At 45.2% G+C, this 13,957-nt stretch overlaps 1 protein-coding gene across 12 annotated transcripts in view; it reads left to right on the top strand.

The window, feature by feature from the left end:
* The window catches only part of NVL (nuclear VCP like), a 90,235-nt gene that overhangs the window by 35,280 nt on the left and 40,998 nt on the right, over positions 1-13,957 (top strand). For all 12 annotated transcript variants that reach the window (XR_012032762.1, XR_012032761.1, XM_072830130.1 and 9 more), the window contains 3 exons: positions 1,375-1,437; positions 8,133-8,252; positions 11,157-11,256. Coding sequence is in view for 10 of the 12 variants with exons in the window: in XM_072830130.1 (XP_072686231.1) it covers positions 1,375-1,437; positions 8,133-8,252; positions 11,157-11,256 (283 nt within the window). In the remaining 2 variants the exon portion in view is untranslated. The remainder of the gene's footprint in view (positions 1-1,374; positions 1,438-8,132; positions 8,253-11,156; positions 11,257-13,957) is intronic.

Genomic DNA, 13,957 nt, shown 5'->3' with positions numbered 1-13,957 from the left:
CCATCTGGAGGGGACAGGCAGGAGAAGAATGAAACAGAGGCCTTGAAAGGCTGAGAGGGTGGGTGGGCTGTTTTAGATAGTGATGCTCAAGGGATGCCGACATTTAGCAGTATCCTGAGGGACCAGCCAGCCACCTGAAGCAGCAGGGAAAGAAGGGGAAGGCTCTTCCAGGCAGAGGGTATGGCCGTTGCAGAATCCCTGAGGTGGGAAGGGCTTGGTGAGTTCGAGATCAAGAGAAAGCTGGTGGCTGGACTGAGGGAAAACTGCCCTGTCCCAAATGACCGGCTTGTGAGCTGCAGTAAATATTCCACCTTGTACTCACAGATGAATGGGAATCCTAGGGAAACCATATGGTGGGCATTTTTACAAGCGTGCTGGGTGTGCTGTGAGAATGAGTCCGAGGAAAGCAAGGTGGAGAGGAAACCAGCCAGGGTCTGTCCACTGTGTTTTGGTTTGTGGTTTTTTTTTTTTTTTTTGCCTGTCCAGGCAGGATATGAGGCAGTCTGCGCAGGGGGTGCATGGGGAGAAACAGAGTGGTGGACTTGTACATTCTGGCATCAGAGCAAACAGGGCTTGTGGATGGACTGGACCATATGACAAGGCAAAGGGTCAGGGGGACTCTGTGGCTTTGGTCTAAAAGCTGCCTTAGTTGGAGGCATGGAGTGTGGAGGGAGTTGGTGAGGCATCCTGCTCTGGAAATGACGGATTTGAGATGTGAGTTCAGTGTGGAGCGAGATGCCGAGCAATTTCCTGGGTATAGATCTGGAGCTCCGAGGTCATGCTCCCAGGAGCAGAGGTCCTGGTCCTCGTGGAGCTCTGGGTGATTTTGCTCAGGTTTGGTCTCTGCGTTCTGGTGATCTCTGTCAGGTTCTTATACACGTGTAACTGTATGTCTCTCCTTTGTGCTTCTCTTGGGCTTTGAGCCATGCTGTTTAATTGTTATTAAAAATAATCTGGAAATACTGACCCTTGGTCAACATGGATACTGATGTTTTTGAATTTGGGTTCACATGCGAATGATTGCTTTCACTGGGCGAGATGTGCTTGGATGCAGAGATAATGGTTTCACTCGAATTCCATCCTGGGGCTAGGAATGTGCAAACTCGCTACATAAGCAAGTTTACGGAAACAACCCTGGCATAAACGTTCCTGTTGTTTCTGATTTCTAGTCTGTCTGAGTGATTCTTAGAAAGTTTTAGGTGAACATTCCGTTGATTTTTTTTTTTTACCCATCTGTGTCCTGCATCTAATCAGGAAAACACAGCTGTAAAGGAGGGGAAAATAGCATAAGCTGCGAAAGCCCCCACGCTGTCACAAATGAATTACTTGGTTCTGTGTTTGTCTGATCTGTGTCCTTTGGTCTTCTCTCCTCAGGCTGTTGCAAATGAGTCTGGCCTGAACTTCATATCTGTCAAGGGCCCCGAGTTGCTGAACATGGTAAGTCTCCGTGGCATCAGCTCCGCGTGTGGGTTAGGAGACTGGTGGCCACTCCAGGGATGGGCGGAGCGTCCTTGGCCCTGGAAATGGACACGGCATTTTGGTGAAATCTCCACTGCAAGCGTGGAGACGTTAGCTATCTCTGCTGTACCGAGCATGTAACTGTAATCCTCAGTCTTCAGCACTGAGCCTCCATTTTCTCAGCTGCAAAATGGAAATAACCAAACGGCTGACATTTTAAAGTATGTGCTCCATGCCTAGTACTTGTCACATGTTGGACACACAGTTTTGAGCTGTGTGGGTTTGAGCTGCCCACTTAGTGTGGAGACTTTTCGATAAATACAGTCCTGTCAGTGTGTTTTCCTTAGGATTTTCTGAATAATATTTTCTTCTCCTGCTAACTTTATGGTAAGAATTCAGTGTGTGATATATGGAACCTATGAATAGGGGCCAGTTGACCGTTTTTGTTGTCCGCAGGGCTTCTGAAGGCTAACAGCAGGCTGTTAGTGGTTAAATTTGGAGGGAGTTGAAAGTTAAATGTGAATTTTCCATGGTGATCGGGGGAGGGGGGTTGACGCCCCAAATCCTGCATTGTTCAGTGGTCAACTATATTATTCTTCAACAACCCCATGAGATACGAGTTATTATTTCCTGATTCCGGATTTCTGAACAAGGAATTGCACTCTACAGGCGGCACACACCTTGGCCAAAGTCTGAGAGCTAAGGCTGGAGCTGGGTTATATGACTGCTGGTTGGGTTGCCTTGTCCTGCTGTCCAGTGGCTCAAATGACCTAAGGTGTTGTTTTTTTTTAAACTGGTGTGGAGCCTGACATGGGGCTGGAGCTCACAACCCTGAGATCAAGACCTGAGGCAAGATCAGAGTCAGATGCTCACCTGACTGAGCCACCCAGGTTGCCCCTTAAATGGCTCAAGTTTTGATAAATACCTTGGGGGGAAAATAGTACGTACTATTATAGTAGTAACTTCTTTCTGTATTTAGCAGTTTATATAGTGTCTCAAATTTAAGAGATTTTGAGTATCTTATTATTTCTTCATCCCTGTGAGGAGTAAAAGGGCCACTCTGTCATGTAGTAAAACGAAGAAGTGTCCTATCGTTTGTTTTAAAAGGCCTTTTAGGGCAGCCCTGGTGGCTTAGCGCTTTAGCGCCACCATCAGCGCTGGGTGTGATCCTGGAGACCCAGGATCAAGTCCCACATTGGGCTCCCTGCAGGAAGCTTGCTTCTCCCTCTGCCTGTGTCTCTGCCTCTCTCTAATTCTCATTAATAAATAAATAAAATCTTATAAGAAATAAATAAAAATAAAATGTCTAAAAAGACCTTTTAAGTTTATCCCTTACCAGTTATGTGTTTCCTATTGTATGTGTTACTTTCCTCCTAATGTAAGGATTCGCATTTAAGCATTTCCTGTGGGCTTTCTACTTATGTCTGTACTTCTGTTGTGGTTGATTTCTGTGTTCTGGCAGACGATGTATCAGAAGTGAACTGTGCAGGGAGAGGATTGATGGGGGTTGAGGCTGGGAAGGAGTTCTGTGAGCAGTGAAGGGCTGTAATCTCCAGAACAGCAGAGAACTGTTAACTTTATTTTTGTTAACTTTATTATGATATGAAATATCCCAAGCATATAAGAAGTTACAAAGAGTAAGGTAATGAACCTTCTTGTATCTGCCACCCAGCTTTAAAAACGACACAAAACCAAGAGGCTTGAAGCCCCCTGCAGACCTTTCCTAAGTATGACCCCATTCTCTCTCCTGTAGAATTTACCATAATCCCAAATTTGGTGTTTATTAATTCCATTAACTTCCTCATTTACTGTATGTGTATTTATCCCTCAACAACCTATGGTTATTATTGTACATGTTTCAGAAATGGTTAAGGGACCACTGGAAATTTGCATACTTACTGGTTATTTGATGTTAAGAAAATAAGTTTGAAGGGAAGTTGTGAATTTAGGAATGCAGATGAAGAGCATGCATCCCAGTGAGCACACAGTGAGGTAGGCAAGTCTGGAGTCTATGTATTGCACACCTGAAACCAATATGACACTATATGTTAACTGTACCAGGATTAAAATTTAAAAAACAAAAATCAGTTTTGAGTGTGATGATGATGTAATTATGTCAAAAACCATTGTTTTTTAGAGATAGTGAAATACTTACACATCCAATATGGTGTCTGGGTTCTCCTTCAAAATGCCAAGAAAGGAAAGCAGAGAGACTGTGGATGAAGCGAGGTTGGTCAGGAATTGAGCTGATGATGATTGAAGCTGGGTGATGGGCATACTTGAGACTCAGTATACTCTTAGGCCTACTTTTCTTACGTTTGGAACTCTTAAACAGTAAAGCAAAAAAAAAAAAAACAACCCCACTTTATGTTAGTGGTACATGTACTCTTGTAACTTGGTTTTATTGTTATTTTTGTTGAACATTATAATTATTTCAGAATTCCTGAACCCAATTCCAATGGGAGGAGAGGTTCCCCCAAAAACCATCAGGCAATCTGAGAAGTGGCAAGGTGTCTAAGAACTGGACTCAGTTCAGCCCCATTCTGTAGTCTGCCCGGACACAGCAGCAGATTCCATGGGTTAGGGGCTCAGTCCTGCGGGCATGTCCTCTGCCCTCTGCTGCAGCCACCAGGCTCAGGCCATCACCTGTGTTCCTGACCCACCTGCTGTAGTGGAGGTTCCAACAACTCTCTGCAGTTTCTTTTAATTTGCTAGAGCAGCTTGCAGAACTCAGGAAAATAACATGTGTTTATTGGAGTATATGATAAAGGTTAAGAATAAACAACCACATGAAGAGACACAGAGGGCAAAGTCCCAAACAGGAGCCTTGTGGGCTCAGGCTCGGGCTCCGGGGCATGTGGGAGCAGATAGGCTCCCCAGGCAGAGAAGGACTAAAACTATCCTCTTGGGTTTTTATGGAGGTTGGATGACATAGTCCTAATTGGTTGAGTCATTGACCATTGGCTGGTTGAGTCACGTCCCAGTAGGTGGGAAGTGAGGAAACCTGAGAGTCCAGGCCTCTGACCACACATCCTCTGGCAGCCAGCCCCGCCCTTGGGTGGGGTCCAGATTCATCCTTATTAGCAAGATCTCGTTTCTCAGAAACCGGGTGAATACCAGGTATATCTGAGGAATATACTTGGTCATCTGAACGACCAAATAAATACTTCTTCTGAATCATTGTATCACAGGTGTTCTCTTTGATGATGTTTGCCTTTCGCACATCAGTCTTCTGAGTGGTACTCCACCGAATGAATGTAACCACACTTTTAAAAACTCCGTTTCTGGGGATCCCTGGGTGGCTCAGCGGTTTAGTGCCTGCCTTTGGCCCAGGGTGTGATCCTGGAGTCCCGGGATCGAGTCCCATATCAGGCTCCTTACATGGAGCCTGCGTCTCCCTCTGCCTGTGTCTCTGCCCCTCTCTCTCTCTGTGTCTCTCATTAATAAATAAATAAAATCTTTTAAAAATATAAATAAATAAAAATAAAAACTCCGTTTCTTTCTTGACGAATGTTTAAGTTGAACATTATATACGCACATCCTTACATACGTCTAGGAGCTATTTCCTCTACGATATGTACTTGGAGGAGAATTGCTGTCTCTTGTCCCAGGGCTGTTGTTGCTGGGTTACACTTCCCCCAGCTGTGAACCAGGGTCCTTACATTCTTACCAGTGCTGGCACCGTCAGATCACTACTTTTCTGGGGAGTGCTAGCATTCATCTCACTGGGGAACCCTGGCATTCATCTCACCGCGATCAGACTTGTCTTCTTGGGAGAGGTGTGGGAAGAGATCTGTAGCAGAGTCCCAATGATGGGGTGGGGTAGGGAGAGAGGTGGAGTGATCTACTGAGGAAGATTTACTTCTCTGGCTTAGAAAATGTGTTTGGTTGAGGGCATCTCTGACTCCATCTGGAACAGATGTGAGTCTGGAGTGCTGGGGAGATTTGGGGTGGCACCTGAAACCCTGGGGATGGACACAGTCTGCTAGGGCGAGTAAAATGAGGAGAAAGGCTCCCAGGGGCTACAGGACAAGGAAGGGAAATCTGGCAAAGCAGGCTGGTCTTTGAAGGGGGAGGACAACTTCTTCAATCTTGTCAATGTAAGGAGACCCTGTACAAGGAATAGAAAGTAGGACCTAGGGTTTGGCAACTGGAAGGACATTAATGACTTTAGGGAGAATATTTTCAATAATTGTGTTGGCAAAAGCCAGATTATCAAGGTTGAAAACTGAATGGCGGACAAGGAATTAGAAGGGGTGTTTGGGTGGCTCAGTGGGTTAAGTGTCTGACTCTTGGTTTTATTTTGGGTGGTGATCTCAGGGTCCTGAGATTGAGCCCTGTGTCTGCTCAGCACAGCAGGGAATCTACTGGAGATTCTCTGTCGGCCCCTCCCTGCTCCCCAACCCCACCCCACATGAACATACACTCTCTCCCTTTCTCTTTAAATTAAATCAATTTTAAAAAATTAAATCAAATTTAAAAAAAAAAAAAAAAAGGAATTAGGGTGCCTGGGTGGTTCAGTGGCTAAAGCATCTGCCTTCAGCTCAGGTCATGATCTCAGGGTCCTGGGATCCAGCCCCATGTCGGGCTCCCTGCTCAGCGGGGAGTCTGCTTCTCCCTCTCCCTTTGCCCCCCACTTGTGCTCACTCTCCCCCCCGCCAAATAAATAAATAAATCTTTACCAAAAAAATGAGTTAGAAATGATAGGTATAGGCTCCTTACTTGAAATATTTCTTTTTTTTTTCTTATTTATTTATTTATGATAGAGAGAGAGAGAGAGAGAGAGGCAGAGACACACGCAGAAGGAGAAGCAGGCTCCATGCCAGGAGCCTGATGCAGGACTCGATCCTGGGACTCCAGGATCACCCCCTGGGCCAAAGGCAGGTGCTAAACCGCTGAGCCACCCAGGGATCCCCTGAAATATTTCTTAAAGGCCAAGATAGTGGGATTTTTTGTTGTTGTTCACTTATTTTAATCATTGTTGCCTTTGTTAAGATTAATTGACTTTTAATCTGTCCTTTTTTTCTTTTTTAAAGATTTGATTTATTTATTCATGAGAGACACAGAAAGAGAGAGGCAGAGACACAGGCAGAGGGAGAAGCAGGCTCCATGCAGGGAGCCTTACAGGTCTCCAGGATCATGCCCTGGGCTGAAGTCAGCGCTAAACTGCTGAGCCACCGGGCTGCCCATAATCTGTCCTTTTGAAACTTTAGGTTTACCTTCCCCTAAATTAAGTTTTCCTTTACTTGGTCGTTTTGGTTGCCAGATCCATAGTCCTGGTGCCATACTGACTGTTCCCATCTGTCCTTGTTGGAGACTTTGCCTCTGCCAACGCACTGTTAGGTTTTGGGTTTGTTTGGGTTTGTTTTTTTTTTTTAGTATCTACTGATCATTTTGGCTCAGCATTCCAGATATAACTTTTGCTGACTCGGATTCTTTAGGAAAGCAACCCAGACTCCTGTTACTTCTAACTGTGCGTAGGGTGTGATGATGGAGACGAATGTGAGTGAAAGTGGCTTCTGCTTTCCAGGGACTTCTCTCTACAGCACAGTGAAGGCGGGCTAGCTGGAAGCCACAGTAGTAGAGGCACTATAAGGGAGACGGATAGGAAGACAGACCTGTTGGGACCTTCTTGAGTACAGGGAGCATTTGGGGCAGGCTGGAAAACAGTGCAAATATGAGAAATACTGAGATAAGATGGGCCAGGCGTGAGGGAAGGAAAGTCCTGCTTGTGGGAAAGAGTGAAACACTTGAATCACCATCATCTGTGCTGTGGTGCCTCATGCCTGCGTTACTTTATCATAAAACAGCACAGCAAACACTTTGTGATGCAGTTGATGCCACAAAGAGTTCTCAGATTCTGTCTTATTTAGCAGTTTTATTATGAAAAAAACTGCTTTTCTTAATCAGTTGGAAATTTTACAACAATTTCTTATACTTGGCCAACAGTGAACCATACTCTCACATGTAACTTCTTGTACTGATTAGTCCTAATGCCATAGCTGCTTGTGAGTTGCTGTATTTCTTAACTGGTATTACTGTTTCCTATTTTGATTTAGATTTTACATTTTTACTCCTTTAAGTCATCTGTACACTCAACATGGGGATTGAACTCATGACCCCGAGATTGAGAGTTGCACACTCCCCCACAGAGCCAGCCAGGCACCCCTGATTTAGATTTGAACCTGCATGTGTCCTGAGAAGGCTGTTGGAGACCTTACTGGCTCACCTACCTTCTCTGATGCCATGTGACGAAGTAGCCCTTACATTCTCAACCTGACCGTGTGGAGAACACAGTAGAGCGGCTAATGGCAGTTAAAATATTGTTGGATCCAGGAAAGTTACAGCTGGGTGTCTTACCTGCATAAAGCTTAGGAGATCAGTTGTAAAATACAGCAGAGTTGCAGGATCGCTTTTGACCTGGAGACCTTACATTCACTTAGCCTTTGTTTTGTAAATGTGGAAATTTGTAAGCATCACTAATAATCTGATTTTATAAGTCAAACCACAAATTTGTTTTTATGCATCAAAAATGGGTAACTGTCAGCAGTTGCATGTGGTGCAACCTAATACTTCCTGGGTTCTGATACATACGTGTCATTTAAAACTAGTTTTACCATAATTTGGCCCAAACCCCAAGGTTAAACAGTCTCTGTTTTGTTTCTGCATGGCAGTACGTCGGTGAGAGTGAACGTGCAGTGCGCCAGGTGTTCCAGCGAGCCAGGAGCTCCGCACCCTGCGTGATATTCTTTGACGAAGTGGATGCCCTGTGTCCTCGAAGGTCAGACAGGGAGGTAGGTGTTAGTGCCAGAAGCCTTTTGTCGGTTCTTACAGAGTCATTTCCCAGAACGCTGAGATTCTGGTAATGCAGAAACCTAGTAATTCTAAATGAGGGTCCAAGGATAGCAGTTGTCTCTCAGCCTCTGCATCTTTTTTTTGTCTCCACCATACTTGGGTTGCACGCATCTGGGTCACACCTGGCAAGTGACTGGGAATAGGAGTGACAGGGCTTCCAGTGGCCCACCTCGTGATCGTGACTCTTTTCAGGCAAGTAGGTTCTCGAGACAGGACAGAGTGTGATGTCAGACGGCCTCAGCACTGCCCCTTGTCTTCTCTGGACTACACTGACATCACTTGGCTGAGTCCCCGGGGGTAGAAATTCTGATCAGTGAGTGTCTGGAAGCGCTCTCATCCCAGGCACACTCATCCCAGAGTCTACGTTGCAGTGAGGCCTCACATAGGGAATTTACAGCCTTTTAGAAACAGGTAGCAAAGCCTATTGATCAGTACATTCATGGCAAGATGACTAAGCAAGTTATTTTATTTCACTTGTGGTTTATCTTCAAATAGTTGCTCTGTGTGTGCCTGTACGTGTAAAACATTTATTAAATGCCTCATTTTGCTTCCAATCTCTAGAAGCCTTCCAAAGTCGCAAGAATAAAACTTGATTCACGTCCGTGTGGCCCATATCACAGCGGATATATGTTTCCTCCTCCACGAGTCCTTGCCCACATCCCAAACCTTCCCCAGTCTCTGACACTGACATTGGTGGCCAGGGCAGAGGCCCTCCCTTGGTGTCCCTGCTGGCTGCCACATCCTAAATCTGATGTGGGGATCCAGAGCAGAGCGCTGCCCTTCCCATCCTGCTGGTTGGGGTATGGTAAGCCCTGGACCTGACTCTGTTCTCTCTCCTCTTTGGCTCTGAATAAGCCCTGTGTTTGTCACCAGCCCCTTTCATGGGTTTGTAGCTTGTCATCACAGAGGGGTTCCTGAGGTGCATCCAGGCTGTGGCCCGGGAACCACACTCCTCATTGTGGGCTTCTCTCGCTTTCTTGGCTATTTGCAAACACACCCATCAGTATTTCAGAACACATGCTTTTTTTGACATTTTCACAGGAAGGGGATTCTGAAAATATGTTCAAGCAAGCCAGGAGCTGGAACATTCAAATACATTTGAATGTATTCTTTAATTATACAGGTTATACATGAACACATTCTTGTAACAAAATTCAAAAATACAGTTGAATAGATCGAGTGTGTTTCTTCCCATCTTTCTCCCTGTTGCTGTCCTTGGAGGTGACTACTGCCAACATGAAACTGTTCATGTATTTGTTGTTCTAAAACTTTCTCTGTAAACTTAAAAACATTATGATTTTGAGGTTTTTTTTTTTAATGTGGTCATTCATCTTGGTGATTTTCCCATGTACTTAAAAACTTAATTTTTTAACTGTTGCATAAATATGCCACAGTCTGGAAGCAGATGTATTTCTTTAATGATTCCACTCTTTTGGACTTTCACATGCTTTCTAGTTGTTTCTCACAAACAAAACTGAAGTAACCTCTTTACACATAATTCTGTGCATATGGAGAGTTTCACAAATGGGGTATCGGTGTACGTGTATGTGTATTGTGTGTTGAGAGCTAACACTAAATCATTCTTCACAAAAACTACCAGTTAAGCTGCCCACTGACCGTGGGGAAATAACTATCTCCTGCACCTTTGTCAGCAGCAGGTAGCACCCATTTGTAAAGTTTCGTCAAATTTTTTTTAATGTTACTTATTTATTCATGAGAGATACAGAGAAAGGCAGAGACACAGGCAGAGGGAGAAGCAGGCTCTCTGCAGGGAGCCCAGTGCAGGACTTGATCCCAGGATCCTGGGATCACAACTTGAGCCGAAGGCAGATGCTCAACCACTGAGCCACCCAGGTGCCCCTAAATTTTGTCAATTTTATTGGCAAAACATGATACTAAATCTTAGTGTTAGTGTCCCTGATTTCTCTTCAGTGAATTTGTATTTCATCTTCTATAAATTGCCTGATTTGATACTTACACCCTTTTGCTCTGAAAAGTTTGTTTTGATTTATAGGAGCTTTGTGTGTGCCATTGTCCAGTTATGGGTGTTGATGTTGTTTTTCCCAGTCCTTTCACTATCTGTAATCTTTTTATTAATACAGCGTTATAATTTTGGCATAGTAAAACCTGTTCCCACACGGATTCTGAAGTTTTCATCTGCTCAGGGAGCATAGTGTTTGTTTTCTGCCCCGTGTCATGTCTCCTGGGAGTGGTGACTTGCACCAGCTGCTTTCTGGAGAGATCAGTGGGTAAACTCATTACCCCCTCTGCCCGTGGACTTTGTGTTGAAATGGGCAGTAATGACAGATACCCAGACACACCACTTGCCTCGTTTTCTCCAGTGTCCATTTAGAACATTACCTACACCATCCCCCCTTCCACCACCTCCCTGGACCTTTTTCTTGGGTATTGCCCCAGGATAGCTCTGCTCTGTACTGTGTGCTTCCAGGAGAAGAGGGAAAGCCTTCTGTCCCAGCCCAAAGATCTGGAGCATCTCACATCCTAGGGGGTCTCAACCCGCTGAGCTACACTTGCCCCAGGGGAAATCCAGTGTGGCCAGCAGATCTTTGAATGATTTAGAGGCATGAGACTCGGGTCAGCCAGGCATGCTGAGAGGCCTGGACAGGTGGCCTCTCTGAGCCTCAGCTTCCTCCTGGAACAGGGGATAATAGGATTCCAGGGAATTCCTGATGAGAATGTGTTTTGCACGGCTCCTTGGAAAATGATTGTTACCTCTTGGCAAAAGCTTATTCAAGTTAGCAAATACGTCATTTTGTATGGAAAAACATGGTATGCATATTTCTTCTTATGGGATCTGATGGAGCTATATTTATTTATTGCAGACAGGGGCAAGTGTCCGGGTAGTGAATCAGCTACTTACTGAGATGGATGGTCTGGAAGCACGGCAGCAGGTTTTCATCATGGCGGCCACCAACCGGCCAGGTAAGGACACAGGTCTCCAAACCTTCACCTTTTGAGAACAATAGGATTTATATCCTAGTAATAGAAGATTAGGTTTAGGAAATCCCTTTTTGGCTCATAAGTTGAAATAAAATCTTAGAAAACTTTCCTGGAAGCTCTAGTAAAATGTGGTATTATTGTTGAGGTTTTGTGAGATTGTTTGTGTGTTAGAGCTCAGAAGATGGTCTTGTTGGCAGAAAACTCAGAATGTCCACCTTTGACCATACAGGTATTAGCAGAATTGATGTCCTATGGTTTCTCTCGAGCTTGTAGGAAATGAGAACCAGACTCTTCACTGTGACTGAAGGTTGAGGATAGGTTTTCAAGGCTTTATTCTGGCCCCGTGTCTGTGCACCTGCGTTTAACCTGTCCCTAAGGTTGCTTGTGAGCCTCAGCACTGCGGGGTTTGGAACAGGCTCAGCACTTCAGGAGTGCTTCACGTGGCTCTTCCTCTTGTTTATTACTTGGTGTCCATGTGAGCCCCTGCGGCTGTGACTGTATCAACTGTATAGGCCAGCCGTTGAGCTGATGAGATCTTTCCTGTCCCATAAGTTACTTTGGCAGGTAGAACTTTGGTAAATTATATACCACCTCATTTTATTTTTTTTTATTTTTTATTTTTTTAAAGACTTTATTCATTTGAGACCAAGAGAGAGAAACGACCTCATTTTAAAATGAAAAATTGAAAGATGTGAAGGTTTATACTTGGATGATAGTAAAAGTACTATCTTTGGAATCAGACAGTGTGGGGTTTGAGTCCTGGCTGTGGCACTTTGTCTCTGACCCTTCTCTTTCAACCCCAGCCAATCTGACTCCAATGGAATACTTTGTGGCTCAGCACTGACACTGACCACATGGAGCTGGGGTCAGATCCTACAGAGTCAAGGGGTCCGGCCCCTCCAAGACCGCCCCCCCCCCCCCAGCCCCCATGTCAGTGTGAGTGCTCGTGGGATGTCCGCACTTCTGACCAGCTGGCCGCAGTTGAAGCCGTCAATAATTCACTAGAACCATTAGTGGAATGCAGGAAAGTGTCATACAGTTGGCCCTTAAACAACTCCGGTTTGAGTTATGTGGACTTAGATCTGTATCTACTTAGAAAGGCAGGGTGTGATTCTCTGCAGATTTGAGAAATTTTCCGGGCTTCTTCCAGGACAGCTCTCTGTGTAACCTCATGACTGCTCCTACATGGTCACCGAAAGTGCTCGTGGCCATGATGATAGTAGACACAGATTTTTCTGGATGAATACAATGCAGTCCTGTAAACATATTTTCTCTTCCTAATGATTTCCTTAATATTTTCTCTACTTTGTTATAAGAATCCAGCATATCATACAGAGAACACAAAATCTGTGCTAATTGACTACGTTATTGGTGAGGCTTCCAGTCAACAATAGCTATAGTAGGTTTTTGGGGAATTGAAAGTTAAATGGAGACTTTTGAGTGGGGGATTCATCGCCCCTTACCCCTGTATTGTTCCAGGGTCACTGTACTTGAAGTTGCAGGATACACACAGGGCCAGGAGGGAGGTTGTGCAGACCTTTGGTGCTCCCTCCCTCCCCTTGGAGCGAACCCATCCCCCTCCCAGCACCAGTGTGCTCATCAACCAGGAAGCTCTCCTGAGCTTTGCTTCCAGAGCTTCTGTTGAGTTTTCATTATATAGTCGGGTTAACTGAACTCCTATCTCCTCCCACCTCCACCTCACCCCCCACAGCTATCCCCAGAGGTCTGGCTCCAGATTCCAACCCTCTAATCTCAGGGTTGGTCTTTCTGATAACTGGCCCACCCTTGAGTTAGCTTGGGGCCAACCTTGGGCCCTCTCATTAGCATCACAAAGACTCCCATCCCTCAGGAAATTCCAGGAGTTTTGAAACTTTTTAACAAGAACGAAGAGCAAATGTATTCTCATCTAAGTCAGCGTCCTTCAGCATCTGCCCAGGGCTCTTCATCCTGCTCACCGCTGACTCTTCATCTGAAAAATGAGGAGAGTGATACCCACTTGGCAGGACTGTTGTGCAGGTTAAGTGGTACTGGCTGTGTGTCTCCCAGGGTTTGTGGCAAGTAGCTGTTCGGTGACTATCATCATGGCCACGAGCACTTTCCGTGACCATGTAGGAGCAGTCATGAGGTTACACACAGAGCTGTCCTGGAAGAAGCCCGGAAAATTTCTCAAATCTGCAGAGAATCACACCCTGCTTTTCTAAGTAGATACAGATTCTGTCTGTTTTCAGAAGACACTGTGGTCTGTAACAACTATTCTGCTTCTAATGCCCTCATTGGTTTCATGTTTGCTTGTTGTAAACACTTTAGCTTACTCTCTGTAGACTAGGAAATAGGTCCTGCAGCATCACTGGGTTTTACCTGAATCCTCTCCCTCCAGACAGCACAGGAGCATTGCCTTTCCTCTGGGTTGTGTTTTCCGATCTCTATCACCTCTGAATTATTGACAATTGTCCAGATTCTTGGTTGTAAAACCCAGGACTGAGTAGAATGCTGAGTTTAGCCAGTGGTGAAAACGACAGGAATGTGGTACCTGTGTTGTCCCTTCCGGGGTCCCTCATATTGTCTTCCTCTCTCTGCCCCTGCCCCGTCCCTTTATCCCCCAGAGCAGACCCCTCTGCCTTGCCGTCTCCAGAAATCCAGAAGTAGCTGCTCTAGATCTTCCCCCTGTATGTATGCTGCCCTG

This window comes from Canis lupus, chromosome 6 (genome assembly GCF_048164855.1).
Source record: "Canis lupus baileyi chromosome 6, mCanLup2.hap1, whole genome shotgun sequence".
NCBI classification, from domain to species: Eukaryota; Metazoa; Chordata; class Mammalia; order Carnivora; family Canidae; genus Canis; species Canis lupus.
The sequence above is the reverse complement of the archived record's forward strand: the minus strand, read 5'-3'. Positions and strand labels throughout refer to the sequence as shown.